This window comes from Desarmillaria tabescens (assembly GCF_030435595.1).
Source record: "Desarmillaria tabescens strain CCBAS 213 chromosome Unknown EV420scaffold_81, whole genome shotgun sequence".
Classification (NCBI taxonomy): Eukaryota; Fungi; Basidiomycota; class Agaricomycetes; order Agaricales; family Physalacriaceae; genus Desarmillaria; species Desarmillaria tabescens.
Window position 1 is genome coordinate 15,873 of NW_026848380.1, and position 24,624 is coordinate 40,496.

At 46.6% G+C, this 24,624-nt stretch overlaps 8 protein-coding genes across 8 annotated transcripts; 3 read left to right on the top strand and 5 right to left on the bottom strand.

Moving 5' to 3' along the window:
- Positions 1-3,562: 3,562 nt before the first annotated feature.
- EV420DRAFT_1316019 (uncharacterized protein) lies at positions 3,563-5,291 on the bottom strand. Its single transcript, XM_060468673.1, has 3 exons — positions 5,063-5,291; positions 4,697-5,011; positions 3,563-4,640 (listed from the first exon to the last, which is right to left on the bottom strand). The coding sequence occupies exons 2-3, from the start codon at positions 4,913-4,915 to the stop codon at positions 3,825-3,827; spliced, it is 1,035 nt and encodes a 344-aa protein (XP_060323389.1). The 5' UTR covers positions 4,916-5,011; positions 5,063-5,291; the 3' UTR covers positions 3,563-3,824.
- A 732-nt stretch (positions 5,292-6,023) lies between these two features.
- On the top strand, positions 6,024-6,242 carry EV420DRAFT_1236498 (uncharacterized protein; the record flags this gene model as incomplete). The annotated part of the gene is made up of 1 exon (XM_060466588.1): positions 6,024-6,242. A coding segment is annotated over one exon (219 nt), but the record flags the coding sequence as incomplete, so codon positions are not given.
- Positions 6,243-6,332: 90 nt separating this feature from the next.
- EV420DRAFT_1650706 (uncharacterized protein) lies at positions 6,333-6,918 on the top strand (the record flags this gene model as incomplete). Its single annotated transcript, XM_060478490.1, has 2 exons — positions 6,333-6,840; positions 6,893-6,918. 2 exons carry the CDS (start codon positions 6,333-6,335, stop codon positions 6,916-6,918), a joined length of 534 nt encoding a protein of 177 aa, XP_060323391.1.
- A 1,177-nt stretch (positions 6,919-8,095) lies between these two features.
- Positions 8,096-8,359, bottom strand: EV420DRAFT_1227860 (uncharacterized protein; the record flags this gene model as incomplete). Its single annotated transcript, XM_060466519.1, has 1 exon — positions 8,096-8,359. A coding segment is annotated over one exon (264 nt), but the record flags the coding sequence as incomplete, so codon positions are not given.
- Positions 8,360-14,334: 5,975 nt separating this feature from the next.
- EV420DRAFT_1752821 (uncharacterized protein) lies at positions 14,335-15,650 on the top strand. Its single transcript, XM_060480424.1, has 8 exons — positions 14,335-14,526; positions 14,582-14,621; positions 14,678-14,704; positions 14,754-15,048; positions 15,099-15,188; positions 15,240-15,269; positions 15,320-15,442; positions 15,498-15,650. Exons 1-8 carry the CDS (start codon positions 14,355-14,357, stop codon positions 15,549-15,551), a joined length of 831 nt encoding a protein of 276 aa, XP_060323393.1. The 5' UTR covers positions 14,335-14,354; the 3' UTR covers positions 15,552-15,650.
- A 308-nt stretch (positions 15,651-15,958) lies between these two features.
- Positions 15,959-17,014, bottom strand: EV420DRAFT_1316027 (kinase-like domain-containing protein; the record flags this gene model as incomplete). Its single annotated transcript, XM_060468674.1, has 2 exons — positions 16,399-17,014; positions 15,959-16,353 (listed from the first exon to the last, which is right to left on the bottom strand). The coding sequence occupies exons 1-2, from the start codon at positions 16,628-16,630 to the stop codon at positions 15,959-15,961; spliced, it is 627 nt and encodes a 208-aa protein (XP_060323394.1). The 5' UTR covers positions 16,631-17,014.
- Positions 17,015-17,759: 745 nt separating this feature from the next.
- EV420DRAFT_1167745 (uncharacterized protein) lies at positions 17,760-19,640 on the bottom strand. The gene is made up of 3 exons (XM_060466174.1): positions 19,457-19,640; positions 19,300-19,399; positions 17,760-19,240 (listed from the first exon to the last, which is right to left on the bottom strand). The coding sequence occupies exons 2-3, from the start codon at positions 19,308-19,310 to the stop codon at positions 17,884-17,886; spliced, it is 1,368 nt and encodes a 455-aa protein (XP_060323395.1). The 5' UTR covers positions 19,311-19,399; positions 19,457-19,640; the 3' UTR covers positions 17,760-17,883.
- EV420DRAFT_1733387 (uncharacterized protein) lies at positions 19,322-20,616 on the bottom strand (the record flags this gene model as incomplete). The annotated part of the gene is made up of 6 exons (XM_060479951.1): positions 19,322-19,399; positions 19,457-19,779; positions 19,833-19,864; positions 19,914-20,117; positions 20,172-20,352; positions 20,406-20,616. The coding sequence occupies 6 exons, from the start codon at positions 20,614-20,616 to the stop codon at positions 19,322-19,324; spliced, it is 1,029 nt and encodes a 342-aa protein (XP_060323396.1).
- Positions 20,617-24,624: the final 4,008 nt, after the last annotated feature.

A 24,624-nucleotide genomic window follows, 5' to 3' on the forward strand; every position in this document is an offset into this window, starting at 1 on the left:
CTTTTATCCATGACCGTCGACAACAAGCCAGAAACATATCATGACTGCATCCTTGGAAGCTCATTCAATGGCAAACCAAAGATGGTGGAGGAGATTGGGAGCTCGTGTTGGGTCGAAGCTGCTAGACAGGTGTGTATATCTATCCGTCTTGATTTGTTCTATTCTTGTACTAACCATTTATTGCTAGGAAACAAGCTGCTAGTGGTCCCAAGTATAGCACATTCCATATCCACATTGAAAGGACCATGAGTCTGCGTTTGCCTGCTACCAGTAGTGCGGCTTTCCCTCCCCAAGACCCTGGTGTTCCTTCCACACCCCAGTTCACACTCTTTGGCGAGCCTGTATTTCTTCTCAGCCCCAATGATTCCACTCCCCCACCTGTCTACTACCAGCATATGCTGCAGATATCTTCGTCTGCACTTTTTTTCATCCGTGCTCTTCGTGCAACAACTGATGGCTCTGCTGTCATGGCTCATATCGACATCAATGAGCTCAACCAGCAGCTCTTTGACATGGTGAAGAGCCTTGAATTCGTTGAAACAGAGGTTCCTCACCACCTGAGATCCCATGGCCGAGTCGTTATAGCAGCCTTAGTCGACGAGTCGGATAGTATTGATGATATGAGCAGGATTGGGACCTTGGGACATGTGTAGCGTGGTAATATGGCTATCAAGGAATTGGATGGCTGGAGTCATTTCGCGGGGCTTTTTTGGATTTTGCTACATGGTTGCGAGAGTCTAATACTGGTAGTAGTTTTTGTACTAGGCTCGAGTTGTATTCATACTGGTACTTATACCAATTGCGTGTCTTCTCTCTCTATCTGGCTTTGAACAGAACTTTTGCAGTGTAATTTGAATGGACTTGGAAGGTTTAAGTTGACCTGTTGCATGACTACCGCCAGCACCGTGAGGCCTCAATACACTCAAGCAAATGCGAGGTCTGAAAGACACTCAAATAAGATCACCCCAAGATCAAGGCCCAATGATAAAGACAAAGAGCTCAAAAGATGCTATCTCAAAGTGAAACATCCGAAAGACAAATTGACCGTTTTGCTGATGTATGCAACGACAGAACAGGAATCTTTTCGCTTACCTTCATGAGATCTCAGCATCAAGAGGGAAATTGACAACATTTCACTGATGGCCTCTATTCTTGCCATATTTCGCATCTCAAAGCATTTCGAGCATCAGAATGGGAGGGCAGAAAATTCCCATTAGATTGCATCATCGCAGACTCTCCAAGTTTGGCACGGTAGCTTACACTGGAGTATTTTTGCAGAAGGGGCGTTAAGCCCGTCTTTGGGCTGTTGATGTGCATAATTAGCTTAGGAGAACAACGAAGGAGCACTGATCTAAACTTTACAAAGAGGAAATGCCATCATCTAAAGTAGTGTTAGCAGCGAGTTCCCGGAGTCAGGACTTGGAAGACTTACTTGAGAAAGGGAGGATAGCGCATGGCATAGCGGGTTTCATAAGATGAAGAAGCTCTGGATGTACCGATGCCGGACGAGTGCTGGGATTCAATTAGGCTTAGTAACGAGACTTAGTAACAAGGAAAATCGAAAGTTAAATAACTACTCACCAGCACGATGCTTGATCATAGCTCTCTGCTACGTGGTACAAAAGCAGGATTAGTTTGTGCGGAATAGCACAATACACATGATAGATGAAGGCTTGAGAAGTCCGAGAAGTCTGATTTGTCGTCGCATTCATTATCGTTACACATAGCTAACGAGGAATTTCAGTAACTCGTTTCACAGACGAAGATAAAATTGACATGAATCTGAACCCTGCGCAAGGTGTTCCAATGCTGAGGTCGAATGGTCGAGCCAAAGACAAAAAAACGGACCGACACTTCAACTTGGTAATGGAAGATCAGGTCTTGGCAATCCCGGTTACAGGACAGCACATTAAATGCGCGTTAATGGACAAAAGAATGGGAAAAAAAGAGTTTGATGTACAAGAAAGGGCATAAAGCACGCATGGAAGAGCATAGCAGACGACGTGTCATGGATCGCTCGGTCCTTCTGGAAAGAAGAAACAACTTTGTAACAGATGAGATCAGTTGGATATGGCGACACTGTACATAAGAGGATGCAAGACTGTTGGAGACCGCAGATAAACATTGACTAACATGTGGATGATCGGACGGGGAGCGGAAGGATGAGATGTCAACTGGCAACCTACCAGGGTTCCGAAAATAGACAGGCATCGAGGCTCATTAATAGCGATAAAGAAGGATATGCGTATTCACCTATAGTAACCCATAAGACCAAAACTCCAAGCCTTCGCTTATTCCAGGCATTTGTCAGTTCCGCGGTCGCTGAGAACACAGTCCTTGGAATATTATGAGGTAACTGCACTTTCTTAGAAGCGACAACACAAGGCTACCCAGATGCAATGACCTGCTTTGGGTATATGGGCCAATCGTACTCGTCTTTCTTGGCACTGCAGTGCTTGGGACCATCGCCGATCATGAAATCAAAGGCGAACTAGGCCAGTATAACCGGACGATCATATGTCCGGAGAAGGGATCTTCATCGAAAACTATGAATGTGTTGGAGCCTGTGGACACAATCATGATCTAATCAGAAAAACAAGGGCATATACCGCACACGGCATAATAATGCGAACCAATCTCGCATATATGCCAACCACTGCTCCTCCTTAATTATTTGTGATATACCGTCGCGGTCACTATTGGGTCACTAACCTTCGATACATTTCATCCGCGAGGCCAACCTTGTTTCTGCAGGACTCTGGCCCAAAGACTCGACTGACATTGCCTATTCTTTAAGAACATTGGTTAGCATGATGCCTGTAGCCTTCCGAAACCCGAACCAGGTTGAAATAAGAGCGAGTTAGTTCAAATTCAAAGGGAGAAATCACACGTCCTTATTGACTTCTTGTGCAAAGTAAGCTGTTATCCTAATTTCAGCAAAGAAATATTTTATCAACTTGTGCATCACAAATCATCGAAGGATTGAAATGTTCGTCAGGATCTGCGAGTCGGATCACTGACACTTTTTCAAACTTCCCATCCCTTCGTTGCCTCCCGACCACCCAATATAATGAGGGTTCATAGTAATTATAGAAAGAATTACTGCCACTGATGAGGGTATATGAGCCATCAGGTATCGGGTATGCATGATCAGCAACAACATTGATTATACAGGCTGCCCTGGTATGATATTCAACCACCAACTCACCCTGTCGAGGGATCTCTTTGTTTGATACCTCGCCCAATCCTTGCAAATAACCTGACTTGAAATAGGGGCCCTGATACGAGTCGGCACCTTGTCAGGTCTTATGTCAAGTTAAGTTACTTAAGTATCAGCTACTGAGTTTCGTGGCTATATCCACGAGCCAGGTTGTACACGTGGCCGGGGATAAGACTCCTGATGGTGTGAATATGCCGTGTTTAGCAGCGGATCTCGCCAAGGCAGCTGCAAAGAGAGCAGTGGAGGATGCAGGAGAGAAAGTGATCTTCATGTGCTTCATTTGGGTTGGGTCGAGACGGCGATTATTCCGTCAGAGTATATAGTGTTATCTGAGGATACTGTGTAACCAAACGTCTGATTGTCTACAAAGAGACACCTCTAATTCATGGATGGTATAATATACAGTGGTAACGACACAATGGCGATAGCATGCAGATAAAAAAGAAGCTAAATAAAATGGAATAGCTGCGGAGCATGATACCCCTGGAGAAAAACTTTCAAGCCTGACGATACCACAGAAGTGAGTCCTTGTTCCTTCCAGCGACAGCAGGTGTCTGGTGAGGTTGCATAGAGCCTCGGAGAGTACTACAAAGGTCAGTGTAGGTCAACTTTGACATAAATCTGATCTCAGTGTTGAAACCAAGGCATTGGTGAAAATTCCGGTGATGTTTCCGTCGTTACTCCGGACCTCCCTCACAAACTCGAACTCTCTACATGCAGCAATAACAACGTGAGATGTCATATCGGGAGACCGGTCTTCCACTAGCACCGATGGAGCTCCAGGACAATGCTTCTGCAGGCTCTTGTCCGCAGATTCAAACACACTCTCTTGTCTGTGTGATACTGGTGGCAGATCCCGTGTGTGCCCCGGGGAGCAGAAAGCCGATATATTGCGGGTGGCACTTCCTGAATGACAGCAGTCGAGAATGAGAGTGATATGATCACCCTTGGTATCACGGATTAGGGAAATTATGGTGTTGATCTCCCTGTCGCTGATATCAGAAATGGGACGGCCGTCTGTATCAAGCTCATTGCGGTCTGCAGGATAGATGGCTTCAATGGACCCCAGGTGTGCAGATGCACCGATATTATCTTGGAAGTAGTTCGAGCAGAAGTAATGTGATCCGTGACCCGAGAAGTAGATGATAATGGAGTCTCCTTTCTCAACGAGACAATTACTGCGAATATCATGAAGCGTTTTGATGATGTTTTCACGTGAAGGAAACAATGAATCCGAATGCGTTAATCCATCGAGACGACCCAAGAGTAGTTGTATGCGGCACTTCAGAACACCTAGGTCAATACAATATTTCTCCATTGTTATTGCATCGAAGACGCAGCCTTGCAATGGAAGTTGTCGGTATGCATCAATTCCTATAATGACCACCCAAAAGCGAGAGGCGTCTATCGCACTTGGAAACTGAATAAAAGAGACCATTCAAACAGGAGGATATGAAGTGAAAGAAACACACGTACCGGATTATTTGCTGGTTCTAGCTCACAAGCTTGAAGATCCGATACAATTCTGAAAAGCCGGAGCTCTGACAGACTACGCCGAAGCTTGTATAGAGAGTCGAGGAAAACAGCTGTCTGAACTGGCTTGTCTTTTATCTCCAGGGGACCCTCGTCTGTGCTAAGTATCACGTCCTTCGCTTTCTGTAGAATCACAGGTGAATCAATCTCTTCTGATTGCATTCCATACTCCTCAGCAATCTTCTGTTCGAATTCTTCGAAGGAGGATATTCACTGCTCAAGGATTTGTATTTCTTCCTCGATCAATGGCGTTTGGTCCTTTTCAATAATCGTTGGTCATATTAACAATGCCAATACGGATTTACTTACCGATCCTTGGGATGCAGATCCATGCGATGAATAGTCAAGGAATGGGCGAGACTCTGAGCATCGTGGAGTGGATGTTTCACAGCTGTTTGTTAAAGGAGCTGAAAAATATCCTATCGTGGAGGAAGCATTATCCGAAGAGTTGGACATTGTCAAGTGCCGAGAAAGTGACATGAACAGAGTTTCACAGCCCTCATCTTTAAAGCATGAAATATGACACCATAGTAACTGCTTCCTTCGGTTGAAACGAGATCCTTCTTACTCAGGTGACAGCTAAGGATCGATCCATCACGGGAGAATTCCAAGAGTATGAATAGCAATTGAATGTAGTGCGATTCTTTCAGGATAGCCTTCTACGATGTCTGTACGAGAATGTAGTCACTGTTGTACATCATTTAAGTAAAACTGCTGTTGCTTAGCCTGGAAGTCTGTTACAAAGATGTATTCTCCTATTTTTGTCGACATGCTGTACTGATTCGACAAACTGCATCCCAAAAAATCACAGGTTCATGGCACAGCATTATTCAATTACAGAATAATGAAGCTGTTGGAGTGCTGTCAAATATGCGATGCCAGCCAGAGGTGCTGTGGAATGTATGCCATGTCTGTGTTAGGCGAATCACAAATGCTGTCCAAGCTGTGAGGACTGTGTTAAGAATGGTTCCTTATTCAGAAGATGCTCTCACTCGTACATGTTACCAAAAAACACCAAGAACCTGCACCTATAATGATACTTCTATAGCTTTCATACACACCCATTTTCTCATTCAGCTATAACGTATAATCCTGCATCAAATCCAGTCCACAAGTTCTGATGCTCTCACTTACCTCGATGTTCAATGACTCCCTGAATGGGAAGTTCAACGATTCTAACATCCCACTCCGCAAATATCCCCTCCTTTTAACAGATCGCCCTGTACCCCACGGAATCGTTGAAACTGCCGGGGCCTCAATGGGTTCATCTATTCCACCTCAGCCTCTCCCAAGCCGTCATGCACTACTCATAGGTGTACAGTACTATAACGAAAATCCCCTTGATGGATGTCTGAACGATGTCCAAGCTCTCCACGACGTCCTCGCTCTCCAATATCATTTTAGTCGAAACGACATCACTTTGATGACAGACAACGACTGTAGGCGACCAACTCGCGCCAACATCCTTAACGCTATTCATAATTTAGTCCATAACTCCTAGGAAAATGATAGTTTTCTCATCTACTATGCTGGGCATGGAACTCGATATTCAGGATCTATCTAATCCAGATCACCTTCAATGCAGGAAGACGTTGTGGAGGCAATATGTCCAATAGATCGGGGGAGCATCGTTAATGGAGAAATGGTATTCGATATCACCGACAGAGATATCGATGCTATTGTTTCTGGGGTTTCCACGAGGATCACCTTCGTGCTTGATTGTTGTCATGGAGGCACAATGGTTGATGTCCTAAACTGCAGGTCGGGGAAGGTTCGCTATGCGAATCCACTTCCTGACATGGGAAAGGCTTTATACCAGAAGTCGGAAAAACATCTACTTCGGGAAAGAAGTTGGGAGTCCCATATTTTTCTTGTTGCATGCAAGGACTATCAGATTGCATTAGAAGCTTGCGCAAACTCGAGTGCTAAGACACACGGCGCTTTCACCGAGGCACTTCTCCATGCCCTAAAGTCAGATGAAGAGAGAACCATGACTTACGAGCAGCTCATGGGTCGAATCGGAGGTCTTCCTTTGCAGACGCCTGTTATTCATGGCAATGGAATTGAGGGCCGTCTGTGGAGTGTCAGTGAGTTTTTTTTCTCTGTGAAAATGCCTAATACTCATTTAAACATCGTTAGGTGATGACTGGACTTATAATAAATGATTCGATCCACCTTATTAAATATTGCCATCAGAACGAACGCACCAGTGAACCTGTCATCAATTGCTAACCCACTGCATATTTCTTCCCTTTTCTGCTACCCGTTTGACTGTTGACTCTAGGATCTTAGCCCCAGAATGTTTGAGTAGTTACATTGTCTAGGTTCCGGAAATAAGGAGGTAGGTAGTTAGTATTACGTGGCAAGGCCCACCGGGGGACACTGAGAGAAGATAATATATCGATGATATACATCAGTCCTTCTGCATGCTCTTCCCCTCTCCTGTACTTTAAGATCCGTTTCAGTACAAAATTGAGCGACGATGACACCATAGCAAGGCCTTGTATGCCGTTTCTCGGATTGGGTCGAATGAACAAAATTGCATGCATGACATACGATTTTCGGCGATACTGTGACCTGCTGCCTTCAAAGGAATGTATATAGGAGTAATCAATTATTGACACTGAAGTTCCTTATGAAGTACCCAGCTGCTTGATTAGTACAGACAAATCGAGTGATGCTACTGCTATGCCGGAGCACGACCTTAGAGCAACGCCCAATCACCCAAATCTTCATTGAAGAAAAAACCCGACAAAGACGATGGCGAGGGCTCGCTGGCGCTCCCACCTTGATAACCCTTGGCAAATGCATGATAGTATTTATCTCTCATCGGCCGTCTGTTTTTCTCTGCATAATTAAATCCGTATAGTCAGGTTTTTTGAATGTATAGAGTATTCAAATAAGAACCACCTGCTGCACTGGCAGTGGATTAGGGTCAAGATATGCGTTTTCGTGTAGTTTGGCGTGTCAATACTAGTTAGTTTTTCGTTGCGAATTCCTATATACATTGAAAATCATATGATACTCCTATAGTCATTTTATTAACGTCTCTATATCCGTGCATACCTTCCATAGCACTGTCAGTCTTAGAAACGAACTTACGATGTGCGGAAGGTGGTGGAACTCCCCCGAACGCAAGTCGGTAACCTGCTTCAGCGGTCTTAATTCACATAAAGAGCCCTACCCAATACCGGCTTACGTATAAAGATAATGCATACAAAAGTAAGGCAAATCAATAATGCAATGGCCAAATAGAATCGTAAGAGGTATCTCAGCAAAGAGAGGTCACCTCCCAAAGCACTACGACAATGGTATCAAACAAGCGTTCCAGATCCTCTGCTCATCCGTAGGCTCTATCTCAATGAATCTCGTATTCTCGAGCAAGAAGTCAACTCTCCTTATTCCCTTCCTCCTTCCCTCTTCTTCCGTTCCTTGTGCCCATTTTGCAAAGGCATTCATCACGTTTCTATCTCCCACTGCCTCCATCTCCGCCTTAGTGACCTTCGTGCGCAATGCCGTATACAACGCAACAAGCATGTCCCTAACTGAACGCGTCGAGACGTGAATCCGCCATGGAAGGAACTTGGATATAAGGATCACGTTCGCAGGAAGGGAAGATGTCCTGACAGGTTCATCGGGGAGCATGGGGATGTATGGTGATGTGTCTTTTGACAAGTCGATGTTGACGGGCAGTCGGCAGAGGTATTTACTGAGATCGCCCGCACTTGGTGTCTCTGGGGAGTCCTCCTTGACTGATGGGATGGAGATTTGGTTCCATATTCCTTCGGGTATTGGAGGTGGTGTCGAAACCGGTCGAGATGATAAGGGGGGCAGATAGGCGAGGGAGTTATGAGTGGTTAGAGGAGGAGAGAAGGTCATCGAGGATGGCAACGGAGAGTAGTTGTAATCGGGAGAAGGAGTATCATTCATTAAGCGACCGACAATAATAATACATGTACGGATGCTGGTTCTTGGTGGTGGATGGCGGCTTTGGATATGAGCATGTCGCAACAGGTGAGGGTATATGGTCGCGAGCATATGCATACAAGTCGTTATGCGAATCGGCGAAACGGACAGTTTTTGTGGTTGGTTTCTTGGACGAGATGTGGTAGGGCATTACGGCTTTTCACCGAAATGCCTTCTCGCATTTATACACCCATCCTTTTGTAATTGAGGATGGTGGTTCCAATATGGCCATTCAACAATCCCCGCAAGGCGTCAGATGCTGTGTTTAGTGCACCACAGTCCTACAGGAACGGACCGAGACAATGGTCTGGACCAAGCGCAACTTGCATGTAGCCCATGATAAGCGTGGAGACTCATTGTCTGGACATCCCCATGTCGGTGGAGATCCTGAACGTTATTAAGTTGTGAGAAGCCGTGGTACCCACAAAGCTGTATTAGGATCTATCAATAGTCTAGGGATGGTGCATTATGCACGATGCTCAGCACTTGTCTCCATCTTCAGTGACAACTAACGGTCAACACTTATTGGATGGAGATTTTATTCAATACTGCACAGCAGCAGTCGATCGTAAGAATCCTGCTCGTTCAGAAATCATATGCTGATTATGTTGATCCTGACGATAAAATTAACCTCGATGATTTTAAGCTGTTAGCATTATCTTACTTCAGGTGGCACACGCACGGAGAAAGATCCCGTCGTGACGTTTCTTAACAGCAACCCTTCGTGGCCGCGAACAGCACCACAGCACTGTGAGAAGTGATCCATCAAGCGTGAAGTACTTCAGCGGGGGCATATCTTCCAAAGCTGGGATAGGGCAAGGCGACGTAGCAAATCTGGGCTAAGGGATAATTCATACCCTCCGTAGGTTGACAAGGTGTGGAGGATGACGACTGACAGCAATCATATTTTTATTCTCGGACTATATCCCACGACCCAAACGGCGTAGTGATCTGAAACTACCTTGTAGCCGGTATTTTCTTGTTAAGGACTCGTCATTGTCAATACGGCATCTTGATGAAAGCGTAAAGTCAGCTGTCCATAACTACATATTAAAACCGGGTGCCACGAAGAAGGAATACCGGGTCGCCCAGGTCTAAAAAAGGGCAAGTTCAGATAACATTAACGAAGAAGACAGAACGCTTATGGCAGATGGACCAAGGCGTACGCAACGATGCGGAACAAAAAAACAGAATAGATGCATCAGTGTAGACAGTACGTTGTTCGAGCAGGAAAGTTTTTGATGAGGATTTCGAGCGTCACCCAGAAGGCGTGTCAGGAATGCATGCATATCTTCAGACGCAGGATTACGGACGACTATACTTTGTTTTTTAGTACTAACACTAACAGGAACGGGATGACATACCGGTCTCCTTCAAGCATGGATATAACTGGAAGGCTTAAGGCCTGTTTACGATACTCGACCTTTGGCGCGATTGGGACATTCCATATCTGAAATGTGGTATGACTTCCTTTCTTGTTCTTAAAGAAACACCTGGGCGAAGCTAAGGAACGTTCACTAAATGGCTACAATCAAGCACGTACCATTCCTGGTTTTAGGCCTTTCTCATTCCCTTGGGCTATTCCTCAGCTATCCCATACTGTCTAACGCATTACACACATTACCCCATCGAAGGCTTTCATAATTGTGATTCCACCTCTCCCAGAAATCACGACGCGGCAGTTCAGTTCCAAGGTAGCGTACAAGCTATACACATCTGGATGCACACGCTTTTTTTAGCAAGTCCAAACCACATAAATGAAAGAACGCGTACAGACGGGGCCTAGTAAGACGTCTCGATATTCTGCCGGTGTTCACATAAGCATAGTTTTCCAATGTATACCATGCAGGTCAACATTATTCTTGTGCGTCTGACGACTGCGTCATCAAGTGAGATCTTTGGGTTGAAGCGACAACAGTAAAAACACTGACTCGCGTATCATGGCATGAAAAATCGGGGCTTAATCATATATTGACATAGTCCGACACCTCAATCCGCTGATATAATACGCCCTGCGAAGAAAATTTTATTCAGAAGAACACAAATTGGACGAAGAATCAAAATAAGAAGGATTCACCTATATAATTTTGGCTTCCCACCGATATTTTGACGGTGGTAGAAGATTTGAGAAGGACCATCGGACCCTAATTAAGCAGTCGTTTCACTCATTCGAACGAGTAATATATATGCAGAAAATCAAATCCTTTCACTTCCATGGGAAGGTCCGGAAAAGTGAGTAGCTAGCGAGATTCAATGGCGGTGGTGAAAGGCAAGCTCAGGCAACGTCGGTTCTCGGTCCGTCACTCCGGCTCGCTCACACGACAGTCAAATTCAGGGTCCCACAGGCTCTTCCCCTCACTGTCATCATGCTCGTGCTCGCTTTTTCCCTGTCTTCTGTTATACTCGTGCCCACTGCCGAATATGTGATAAAACGACAAGGCCTTCTATACCGTTTCTCGGCTTTCTTCAATTTATACCAAAATTCTGCCCGACAAGCAGGATGATTTTCGCGGATACTGTTCCCTTCGGGACGGATGTAACATCAGAGTTCCGAAGGTGCATACTGAAACTGCAGTAAGTGCTATGTTTCTCGATTCTTGCAGACAAGTTTAATGCTGATGCCATTAGAATGGAGTACGGCATGAACAATAATGCGTCATCGCAAGTATCCAACAAAAATAAGGGCGACGGATCACTGGTATGAGAGAGGTTTTGGTAAGAGTACGTGCATCTCACATCTACGGTCTGTTTTAACCTGTGTAATGATGCGCATATAGTTCGGTTTTTGGGGATCTTGGAGGCGAATCAAGGTATCGCGGACTTTCCACGAGTAACCAAAATGCGAGGATTCATACAAAAGAAAGAGAGAGAGCATAGAAGTTAACGCTAGAGGGATATCGTCGTCGTCGGTACATAGTGAAGGAATACGTGCATCTGCAACCTGTCTACAATCCACCTGCTGATATTTTGTGTCCAGCTTCCCGAGGCGTACTCGTTCTCTGATCAGCACGTCCTGGAAACGATGTTCGTTCGACAGAGGTACATCCTATTCCTCTTCTCCAAATTCTGCTTACGCTTTAATGAGGGCTGATTAGGCTGAACCGCCCATGGCTTCTCGATGGATGGTCATTATGATCTTCTGAAATCATGAGGCCCACGATACTACGATTGACATCGTAGACCCGATATATTGCGCAATTCCGAAGTGGCTTTGTTTCCTAGAAAAATGTTCGACGAGGTCGACGCCGACAATATGCTTCTATTCCTCTTTCACTATCCACCACTACGCCTTCAGGCTATGCTATTTTTCCAACCACATGCTCGTCGTTCTAATAATGAAAACGACCCGATCACTCTCTTCGCCCCGTCCCACCAACACTATCTTTGTTTTCGAAAGCACACTGTCATCGACCGGAATAACTCCAATCTTAGGCTCAGCTTGTTCTATGCCCTTCTCCGCCAATGCCATTACTCTAGTCATCAGATTACCTCTCCTCCAGACGGGATGTTCATCTAGGGGAATGAACCGGCACCACAGTGCTCGTCAATCCTTCGATCTAGACAGCCACGACGGTGACACGTATTCACCTATGCGATGCACGGCATTCCTAATGTTTCCTCATCTATCTTCCATACTCACCGGATTTGTTCCCACTATGCCGTTGTGTCTCCACTGGTGTCCTCATAAAACTAGATCGTTTCCGCCGATTCTCAGAGCACTGCTACGATGGTCCTCGGAGTTCCGATCCGAACTGCCGGGTCCGATACGACTCTCCCTTTTACTTCCATCATGAAATCTCCTTACTCACCTTTCTCGTTCATCTGAATGCTGATATATATGGTGGTTATGCTACGCACAATGATAAGCAAAAATGACAGAAATGCAAGGTTGTTCGTACGTCGCATGTCAGGCATTTCGGACTAAAATTCTATGCGTAATACGGTTTTCTCTGATCCCGGCACATTCAGCTGGATGTGTCGAAGACATAATCGTCGCCACCAGACCCTAGAGAGAGACTCTGCAAGTGAAGCAATCGCCGTGCAGCTCGACAATTGTGGTCAAAGACCACCCCTACTCTGTTAGAATGCAACGACACTAGAACAATACTCAATAACAGGAAGGTTATCACAAATGCTCAATGTCGACGGCAGGGTATGCGTTCTGGCACCCTACATTGCATGTGATGGTACTTGCGTCTCTGCTAGTATCAGTGCTTATACTCATATTTTGTGAACGTATAGAAAACATATTCTGTTGTTTATTTTCTCACACAGGAGAAAAGGAAGGAATTGTGACGCATTGCATCGAAGTGGATGGTAAAAACATGACGGCAACGGTCCATCTCTCTGTTCTCAGCGTATTGCGAAGAATCTCACCTCTACGTGTATCTGCAGGGTGTTCACGCTCACCATTGATGACCATATAATCACAAGAGATGTAATCATTGTTTTGAGGGAAGAGCGGGGGGCATCCGCATAGTATGTATCGGAAACAAGACTCCTTTGGTACGTGGCAGGTGTGTTCCCTTTGTCTTCCCCTTCAAACGTTACTCGCACCTGCCGATCAGACTAATGTCTATAAGCCGGGAAATTACAAGCAAGAAATCCTGCCAGGGAATCAAGTGATACCCATATGAGTAATGCCGGCGACGTTCGCATCTCGAACCGATGGACTTGCTTCACGACGCTGTGCCTTCCTGTTATACGTGTACAGTGTCTCTATGAAGACATTCGTAATTGTGCATGGCTTCCTTGCCTCGATACTCTTGGTTCGGCTAAATAATGGCGTATAAGGTGTGGACAGACCAATGCAGAGTATTTTCCAGAGGATGGTCAGAGGACTGTCACGATTGCCTGCATTCTTTAAAACCATCTCGCTCACTGCCGGCATAGTCGGCTGTCAGACACCGGGCGATAATTCCACGGAATTGTGGATGATAGGAATTTCAGTGCACCTCACGGATATGTTGTATCACTCTGATTTGAATAGAAGATAAACCCTCGAGTGGTATTATTCCTGCTGGGTGAAACGAGCGTCATGCCTATGGTACGGCACCAACTGGCCTAAATTACCTTCGGGGGACCACAAGGATTTACAGGCATTGGATATAACGGTCTAGTCCAATTGGACGACCTGTAACCAGTGTCGCTCGTTAACAAACATGGATGGATGGTGAAAGACAATGATAGCGCCATCACTGTGGGCTATTTCGTCCCATTTTCGATATGCCTTGACTCCGCTTATGAGACACGTATAGTCACTTCCTAGAAATAAAAACCAGAAGGAAAGTCTCCTGCAGGACAGTAACAGATGAAGACCGAGAAGATCGTCACTCACAGTCACCACCAACACCAGCTATGCGGGATTCCCCAAAGTAGAGCAAAGGCGGTATCTTGTTCCACATTTAGATGAATGAAAATCAACTCTTTATTTTTCCCAATAAATCCCACGTCAGCCCCAGGATTAAGCTCAGCGCAATAGAACATCGCTGACGACCTGCTTGTGCGTATTATGGCACAGAGTACGGAGTGTCGAGAACCGCATGGTACATCAGTTCGCTTCGGGCCGTAGTTCCGAAATGCAAAAGCGGAACCCTAAACCAACACTGCCATGGGCTTCGTCTCTACCATCACCATGACCGACGGCAACAAGGACAACGGCGAAGGCGTGCAGCCGTCAAGACTACCGCAAGCGTCGAGCTCAAATGCGGAATCTTCCAGTTCTCCGATAGCACCACCGCCACCGTATAGCAGAGACGTTCAACATGGAGCGGAGAACACAAGCGAGAACCGTCCTTTGTATTCCGGTATGCTACCGCTTTTTCAGTTTATACCGCGTTCTTATGGTTCTATTTTGTATAGCCAATCCGAATTCTGTACCCATTCCTCATCCATCCACCTTGTGAGATATTATTCGTCATCCCCACATCGTCAACTAAGCAATAGTGATCGCCTTAGAACCCATGTGTCGCGACCGTCTTCAAGGTGAGCCTCAGGAGTCACATTTTTATCAATTTCTCATTATCTGTTACAGGAGATCTCTTCGGGCCATAATTTTCTTCATACTTTGCGTCTTCGCGCTCACTCTTCACCTCCACATCCGATCTGCCAAGGAGGAAAAGCATCAGCTGATACTCGATGGTCTCGCTTGGGCTGACCTAACCCCATCGAAAAGATGTCTCCGATATAGCACCCGGGAGTATTCTGCTCAGCTGATGGGCGTGCCCAGAGGCGAAGATGGCTTGCGGTTGTGCAAAGAGAAGGAGATTATCATTCACGGCGTTGACATCAAGCAGCCAGGGTATTGTACTGTCGACGTCGATAATTCGGTGAGCCTGCTGTCACATTCAGGATGGCGTATCTTCTGATCTTCTTTTAGGCGCCCACGAAGCCTCGGATTTACGGTCATTGGACGGTTGATTCGAACGAACCGAGTTGCAAAACGCTGTGGGAGAACTTCCAGGATAAGGTACATACTACTTTCAATTCATTAAGCTCCACGCTTCAACACAATCTGTAGGGATGCGTGGCGACTGGCTCGAAGACTCGCGTACGTCTATCTACACCTCGAATATCCAAACAATCTGAATTCCTTCATAGCGTATTGAGGCCCACATGGGTAATCACCAACCACCATGGGATAATTGGCGAGAAATGTGTTCTACCACTCCCGCGGACTACGACGGCCATCACTTCGACCAGCCGGATAGTTGTGACCACAGGGTAAGCTGCGCGTGTATCCTATCATTTTTTAGGGATTGATGATGTTTGTGATTAGGGCATTTTCAGTGGGGTCTGGGGCATTTGGTTTGCTAGAGACGAAAGTTGCTGATTCAACGTATTCTCCTGACTTTGATTTTCCTGATTGTCTACTTATCCTTTCTGTATATCTCACACTGAAATCATTCCGAGGACATTCGGTGAATACAGTTGTCGCTGTAATACCCTTGATGCAGCCGGGATTCCGTTCCGAACTTCCGCAACCTCTTCCCTTTGAGGTGAGACTGTCAGTAAAATTCGAATTTCCGTGCGCTAGCCTGCATATCGACGCCCGGATAGTACCTTTGGTCATTAATCCTCAGTTCCAGTCATTAGAAGTCTTGCGCATGCTGCACCTGAAATTCATGAGGTCGATCTTCCTCCTTCTGTCATCGTCGTCGCCATCTGGAGCTGTTTAATCTCGTCTACTGGCATAGCTTCGGGGACCTGAATGTGATACCTAATGCGATTACAAGCTACTCATTCCGGCATCCTTTCGGCCATTGAGAACCACTTGTCGTTCACCAACTGGAGAGCGGAAGGTCTGGCTCCTTGATCTACGAAGATCTTTCTCACAAGAGATTTGATCGATTCAGAAGTGATTCCTCTGAGCAACGCCGGTAGGTGTTGATCGCACTCATGCACCTGGTACGCGATAACAGATAAGCCCAGAAAACGGAACTGAAGTAAACATACGAATACCATTGCAACAATACGAGCAGGTTTGTTCCTCGCCCAAGGGTGCCCCTGCTTCAACAGTTCAATAATCACTATGCCCAAACTCCAAATGTCCGTCCTCTCATCATAATGATCGGTGAATAACAATTCCGGAGACATGAAACACAGAGCGCCGGAACGAGAAAGCAACGTCCGTGCTACGTGACAGTATGTAAAACCATGTTAATATTCTTCAACTTTACGAGGTCTCGTACCGGGATCGATAACAGTTGCACAACCAAGGATTCCGATTTTGACGCAGCCGTCGAGTGTGATGAACAAATTGGTTCCTTTGATGTCACGATGCACGATATTCTGACGACGTAGGAAGATAAGACCATCCAGGACCTGACGGATCAGCACTTTCACGTCCGTTTCGAGTAACTGGCATGATGCAGACAGGCTAGCAAGCGTTCCGTCGGGGACGTAATCCATATAGATGCACAACTCGCTTGCCCGTTGGTCAAAATACGATCTATCCACAGCACGTTAGCCCTTTATATAAAACATGGAACATTGAAACATACCGCAGAAATCGAACTACGTGGATGTGATCAACTTACGCCAGAATTGAATGTTCTCTTTCCGTTTGCTCGATACCGTAATAGGTAAGTATCTTCTTTGCCGCTATGTACCACTCTTCCTCCTTCTTTCGGCATGCGTGAACAACACCAAAACCATTGCGACCGAGATTAGCAACCTGATTTCACTCTTCACCCTCGTGAATGGCTTTAGTCATGGGAAGAGAAAGTTCGATTTCTGGCGTAGAGACGCGTTTATCTTTCCAGCAATTTCCTACCATCCAAGGAGGGCGTAACGGTACAGACCGATCCGGAAGTCCTTTAAGCCGTTCAGAAGATTTGTTTCGTTGGTTCGAGAGCCTATCACTTCGACGTTAGAGTTCTGATGGTGAAAGAGTAAGTCGGGTGTAGGACGGAACCTAAACAAGAGAAATGGATGATTGAAGAGATCAAAAGATTTACCTCTTACGCGTGGTTTCAGCCTGCGATCAAGGCGTGCCTAGCAGCCAATTAGCAACATGCTAATCATTCAGAATAGCTGCGTACATCGTAGATGAGGATCTGTGTTTGCGTAAGTCAGCTATATCGTCAATTTAGGCGGAAAGAGCGCACATTTGGATCAGTTCGTCGACAGCTGATTGCAATAGTTGTCTTCCGTTCTCCAAGCACCACAGGACTTTGTCTGGATCTGTCCCGATGTTCTTGTTGGCCACTTCAAGCCAAAGGAGCAACTCGGATGTTGCAGTCGTGGTAGACATTTCAACGTGGTGGTGTGAAGCCGACGGGGTGAGCTATTCTTCGCACTTTCTGATCCTGAGCGGAGCTGGAGTGGCCAATAACATTTAATTGTAGTCACACACGCTGTGAAATGGTCACCAATAAACAATATGGAAAACGTGAGGGTAGGTATTTAAACTAAGTAACTACCTACTGTAATGATATTTCATCAATCTTTCAAAACAACTGTCTACGGTTTACCCAGTTATAACAAGACTGGGGTGCACATCCTTAACATGGGCAAGGCTGGCCGGATCGACAGTTTCTACTCCCTTCAGCGTGAGCCTGCGTAGCGCTGTAAAACGGCCCGAAGTCTCAAATAGCCCTTGGATGAACGCGGGCGTATGAGCGTATTTTGTAAGCACTACAACCACCTCGAGAGACGAGAGTTCATTGAGCGCGAGTGCAATCTGCTTCAACAATACCATCGGAAGCAATGGTTATCTCTCGAACTGTGGATCTGGAGCGCTGAATATGCGAGAGGACGATATCGACAGAGATGTCTCCTTTTAGAGTTAACATCGTGAGCACTGGTAACGTGAGGCCTGCGAGGATAGTGGTCGACATTGGAAGAGATAGATGTCGAAGATGAGCCATTGTCACATTGGCACCCTCAAGGTCTCCACTCTCCGTGGCTGGAAGGCAGAGGAGGGAAGATCGTTCGAGTGACTGCAGTCGACCGAGAATTGCGACAAGCTCTTGACTCGTCGCTGGCGCTCTGATGACCTCCGCCGCCGTTATTTGGGGTGTATGCAGAGATATATGGCTCAAGATACCAGGCGAGCCCGCAACCTTTTTGAGCATGGGAGCGCCACGGAGGCCGGTGAATTCGAGAGCGGGCACACTGTTTATTTGATACATATCAACGGTTGTGAGACCATAGAATTCTTCTAACAAAGGAAGGTTGCCCTCTATCTTGCAGAGATCTCGATATGCTTGTATCGGGACTGCCGTGAGTAATTTCTGCCACCGATGCGACGAGGAAACGAGAAGCTCTAGAGTAGGAGAGGATGCGAGCATTGTGGTGCTCCTTAGTGTCACGGATAATGAGCATGTACCGGAGCGCTGGAGTTGCAGTTCCAAAGCTTGCATATGCGTCGAGCTGCCGGCATATCTGCCCCGGGGGGTATTGACACTTATGATAGACCAGAGACGAGGATGAGATAGAGCGATGGCACGCCAATGTTTGCACACCCTAGTAAGAAGCCACGGTGCCTGGCGATAATCCAAAGAACTGATGACATCTCGGTCCTTTCCAATGCGGTCGGTGTTCTGCTTGATGTCAATCTCGTCCATGCATTGAAAGAATATTTCGGAGAGCATGTCGTCGGGAAGACGTCGAAGAGGAGCTCTGACGGTGTTGTAGTTCGCTATCTCCCACTCTGTCTTCTCTTGCAGAGCTAACAAGTAATCCATCGAGTCTCTGAGACGCGTGATCTGGCGTCTGACTTTGTTTCTCAACTCCTCCTTTTCTGCAGAAATCGCTGCGAAGCTGTGAATCTCTTCATCCAATGGGACATCATTCGTCGCCAGCAGGTGGTTGAAGCGAGCCGTATACTCAGGGGCTTGGAGTTGCCCTACCATCTCCTGAGTCCCAAAGCGACAATTACACTTACGACAGGGACATAGCAAGGGCATCGTGGGAGGAGGAAGTGGTGGTGGTGGTGGTGGTTTGGAATGAGGCAAATGTCTATGATCGGTCTCGGAGTGAGTCAAGAATTGATCGTTCCGTAGCCGGAAACAAGCGCTATGTCGATGATCAATTTTCAACGTTTGCATATTCGTCATGATAGTGTACAACTGAACTGTTCATTCATGCGAACATTAATCAAATCTTCGTCAGATACGAGTTCGCCACCTCGGAGACCTTGGGATCGATTTTACCCAAAATGTCCAGCATCTCCCCCTAAAGGACAAGACATCAACAATCCACTCCACTGTCGACAGAGCGAAAGTTACTCACCCAGACTTTGTCTTGCATAATCTTCCCATCTTCACTGATCACGAAATCGCTCTCCTCGACGACCTCGGACATCTGGATGTACTTGCCGCGAAGTTTCTCCTCGTCATCTAGGGACCCGACAGCACCATAAACGAGTTGCCGGCTCCCTTCTTCGGTGGTGAAGCAAAGCTCCTCTTCCTCCTTCCGCATAGCTTCCGCCTCCTCGGCAGGGATACTAGTTCGAAGGCCCGAGAAGCAGAATCCGGGGTTAACGGAGTTCACGGTTATTGCTGGGGAAGATGGGACGTGGAGTTGCAGGGATCGGGCAAAGAGCACATTGAGCACTGCGAAGACACAAGGATTAGTCGGAATGAAGATCAATGCGAACTTTACGAACGTTTGGAGTCAAAGTATCGGTGGTTCATGACCCTGCTTAAGGGTTAACCCAGATGCTACGAGGTAGAGAGATTTAACGCACTCTTTTGTACAATATTCCTTATCCGACAGCTTCGCGAGGATACTCGGAGAAGCAATGACGTCCTTCTCTATCGTCGTCCAATAGTGCACGTCGCTCGCAACGATGACCAATCTCGGGACGACGGAGTGCCTGCGAGCCGTCTCGAGCATTTTGGGGATCATACGGATAGCGAGTAGACCGGGACCAAGGTTGTTCGTATGCAAGCTAAGTAATCAGTTAGTCCTCTTCCGCCCACAGAAGACGTCACAGAGTACGTACGTTCTCTCCCAACCCTCCACTTGTTCGTACTCCCAAGTCGCCATTCCGGCATTCTCTACGAGTATATCCAATCGGTCGAGCTCACGGTCAGCCCTATCAGCAAACGCGATGACGCTGCTGAAATTGGCGACGTCGATAATCCATAACTCCGCTTTTGTGTAGCCAGTCTCTTTCTGGACGCCTGCGATGATAAAGATCAGTTGGCATTGTGGATCAGATAAGCAAAGAACGTACGAGCGAGAGCATCCCTTCCCTTCGCTTCATCCCTCGCTGTCAACACCAATCGTGTGGGGTTCATCCTAGCGAAATGCTTCGCAGCTTCGAATCCGAGTCCAGCGTTGGCACCAATGAGGACAAGTGTCTTCCCGCTCAGGTCGGCCGTAACGACGGCGGGCATCGGTCTGGTTTGATCTGCGACCCATTGCTCGCGAGTTCGGGGAGCCATGATGAGGTGTGATGAAGAGTCGTCCAAGTTCGTTGCTTTATATGTTGTCAGGTGCGAATGTGTTTGAGGATCCCCATCAGATCGGAGTCTTTGTGGCGCTTCTGAATCGCGTAGTTGTAAGGTCGGAGTTTATAGCAAATAGCATGTTCCCAACTGCCGTTAGCCTACGCAGCGCAGGACCGTATTTATAGAAGCCCTGATGGCAAGGCAACATGAAAGTACCCTAAAAGGAGTGCAAGACTAGAGAGACAAGAGTCGATAGTCACTAAATAGCCAAAATGTCGGTTGTACAGCAGCCGAAACATGAAATGTCACGTACTCTATCCCACGCTCCCGATAACAGAAAGAGACTTGCAATAGAATTGAGGGTCTGAAGCCTACATCGTTGCACAACTATCCGGACGGTGAATTAGATGTACGCATGGACTGAACACCGGCATTCCCGTTAGCGCTCAGCCAAGGAGCAAAGCGCAGCGGCCGGATAAAAAGTAAGCTTTGGAGATTCCAGTGAGTAAGCAGTATGTGTGGCAGAACAATCAAGCAATGCGAACAGAAAAGAGATGTGGGTCGCGCGAGGTGGATCTGATAAACGTCATCAATCACGTATGATCACCGAAGACTAATCCTCATACCGTGGTCATAGGAATTTTACATGCGCTGTTGGTAGACGAAAAGGACCAGCTGGTAAAAGGAACATGAGGAGGACCCTAATTGCGAAATACGAACGACGTACATGAATCCTCGATAGTGAAATATAAAGCTCAAATGATAGAACTAGCCTGTAGTTTAGCACTACCTGTAGTACGATTAGCGGATATGAAAACAGAAACAAAAAACATGAAGAATCGCACCTAAAACAATGAACCTTTAGCTGCGCGCTTGCTACCGCTTGCTGGTGGGGACATGCAATTTGAAAAGAAGGCAACTTAGCCATATTGGCGTCGAAGGATGGAGAAGTCAAGGAACGAAGCGATCATACCTTCCAGTGTTCGCACATGGAAATGGGCTTTGGACAGGTTCGTTAGTTTAGCAGTGCGGACTGCGCTGTACATCCCCCTCGACTTCACAACACTCTTCGAAAACAAATCTGCAAAGTGTCATGATCAGTATCTCAGGAAAGAGTTCAGTACTCAGATTGGATCACCTATTCGACGCCCGTACTAAGTGTGAGGCAGAACACCGAGTAGTCCACCAGCAAAAACTAGGCGATAGGTCGAGACGAAATCCCATCAGACATTGATACCGGTCTGCCACCGCAACGTCGTCTCGTCCTTCGTTATTGGCTGCCTATGACTGCCTTTAGGTGGTGCCTTTGCGTCGTCTCGTGCTGTTGTTTTAGAGGTGATCCAACTTTTGACCGTTCCTGTACACAAGAAAGCAGCGACGGAAAGTGGGGGAAGGAAGAATTCAACCCGGCGCGCATCCTAGCGACAATTTCCCTCTGGGAATAATAGCGTGGGATATTAGGAAGGGCGGATACTTGTTCCATGGGCATGATCATGTCAGTTCCGCGTGCTTATGTCCTGACACAACCTTCGTCTCCCAGTAAAAGACATTCTCTCCCTCTCCTGCACGTCAGCATCATTAACAGCTGCGGTTGTCTCGCCTCGTCTTGAGATGGACCTAGGCTAAATGTTAACACTCGCATATATATATGGAAGGACCAAAAACATACCTTGGTCGCAGGAGAAATAATGTTTTTGAACAATTTTGGAGAGCTCGAGTCGCAGTTCAAATAAATGACAGTCCAGTAAGCCCATACGGAACAGCCTAGTAAAAGCAGATCCAACAGGATCCTTGGAATTATCGTTCTACACGTCTGCAGGAGCCCTAGACCAGTTGGAAGCGGGATATGCGATGAAAGGCAGCGATGTTGCTGCAGACAGCTACGGCGCAGTGAATAACGAATATATCAAAAGCATCGCAGCACGTACAAGTTCATAAGCAAGCCTCCGGCCCTGCTACCACGTAATATTCGCGCTCAACACTTGCAAGTGGTACCATCTCAAATGTTGTGTACCAGCGGATAAAGGTCGTGTGGGCGGGTGTAGAATTGAGGAAACATACACCCTGTAATACGATTAATGAATACAGTCAAAAAAAGAGGAAAAAGCGCGCACGGTGCAAGAAGCAGACGATCATCCATTCTCTTCTACCCGCAACACCGAAAGAAGTAATTCTCAGCTCTAAAAGTGTCCTCGAGACACTTTCTGGAGAAGAGACCGTACCGTGCCGTGTAATGACGATATACGGTGTCGTAAACCTCGGCTATATGCGCTTCTGAAGGTGAAAGAGAGGCTACTAGTCGAGGGGTGAAGACGCTGGATATTTGCTACCATCCATGAGATGGTGGCCTTCGGCAGAGGCGGTATCTTGTTCTATGGGCGTAAAAACTGGGTTTGGGTTGGGGTCGCTCGTTGGTCACCATGTTCAATACCGTTGAATTATGGGTCATACTCGACTCCTTGAGAGCGAAATTTGCCAAGTATTCTATAAGAGATCGTTGAAGAAAGAACTGTAGTATCGTTTCATTAGTATCTCTCAAATACTCGATACTCAGGCCGACGCACCTGTCCAATGAGGTCTGTATCGTCAGTCTTATATTTCGATGATTAATCGCTGCGTCGAGGTCTGAGGCCGAGGTGCGAGTGTTGAGCTGTCCATAGGCGAGCCGGGTAAAAGGTCGAGTGGTGCGCGCTTCAATGCGATGATGGTCGTAGGAGACTGAGTCGCGTCGGACCTTGAAAATGCGATCCATCATCACCATGCCACGTTGTCGGCTCAGTGTAGGCTACCAGTTTTCTATAGTACGACCGCTTTCAGGTGGGCACATTCATTCCTTGACTCTCTTCGTAGCGTGATTACAAAGAATATCGCAACTCGGCTGTTTTTGCACCACGGAGAAAGCCTCTGCAAACTTCGGCCCGACTATGCCGACCCCCCCAAGCTGGACGTTGCAATACTTGTTTTGTTAGAACCCAATATTAAATATGCGCACGGAACTCTCGAGGATCTAACCCAAGGGAAATCCTTGCTTAATATACGTCTCTCACACGCAAGCATACAAGCCGTGGCCATCGAACTCAAGTAATACCAGGCTTTGCCCACCGTCCGATTCTTGACTCGCGTTGCACGTCAAAGTTGAATGCAATACTCAACAAATCAGTCTATGCATTTTTAATGTAACATATAAGCAGCCATTGGACACGCGACCGCCACACGTAAGGCGTTGGAGTTACAATAACGGCGTGGTGATACCGGGAGGTACTGCAACATGGTTCAATACAGCTATGAGAGCATGTAGGCAGGAAGCCAACAGCTCAAGGCAAACTATTACCATGTCAAATTATCACCGGATCACTCGAGAGAATGTATTAGCATGATACGGGAGACGCCAGCAGGTATACCACTGTCAAATCTGGCACCCTCGCTGGTCAATCTTTTGCATATACAGCTTCTCAACTTCGCTTTTCACACCACCAACGTGCCGTCTCTATGGGCGTAATAGCGTGCAAAAATTCACACCCGCGCAAGTGAGGTTTTTCCGGCCGCAAGTTGGTTATTAGAGCGCAAGTTCGCTCGAATCTTTCCCCAAGTTAAGGGTCATTTGAAGCAAGTTTGCTGTTGTAAGGAGTCTGTGATTTGTTGTCCCGCTGTGGTCCAGACAACTGATTATGGACTATGCACCATACGTATGTCAACTTTTTGGGAACAAATGCGGTACCTACGCGGTTCAGCGGGCCACATTGTGAGCCATGGAACTCCGTGAAATTTGATTATCGTACCCTGGTTTATCATTGGCTCGCAGAGGAATTGAATCCAGAGTTAACTGTCTGGACAAGGTTGAAAGGCATTCCAGTTCAGAAATCAATTATCGCACAGAAGACATTCATACATACCTTGAATTCGAAATTCGAATCATTGAAGGTGCTTTGCCACTGAGGATCAAACTTAGAGATCAAAATATCGAAGAAAAATCAAAATCCGACTCCATCACATGAAATGGCG

Excerpts from the sequence above, each read along its gene's own strand:
- EV420DRAFT_1752821 (XM_060480424.1), top strand. The coding sequence starts at position 14,355 with ATGACCGACGGCAACAAGGACAACGGCGAAGGCGTGCAGCCGTCAAGA. Across the intron at positions 14,527-14,581 it reads GAACCGTCCTTTGTATTCCG|CCAATCCGAATTCTGTACCC; the intron begins GTATGCTACCGC and ends TATTTTGTATAG. Across the intron at positions 15,189-15,239 it reads GGGAGAACTTCCAGGATAAG|GGATGCGTGGCGACTGGCTC; the intron begins GTACATACTACT and ends CACAATCTGTAG.
- EV420DRAFT_1316019 (XM_060468673.1), bottom strand. The coding sequence starts at position 4,915 with ATGCAATCAGAAGAGATTGATTCACCTGTGATTCTACAGAAAGCGAAG. Across the intron at positions 4,641-4,696 it reads TAGAACCAGCAAATAATCCG|TTTCCAAGTGCGATAGACGC; the intron begins GTACGTGTGTTT and ends TCTTTTATTCAG.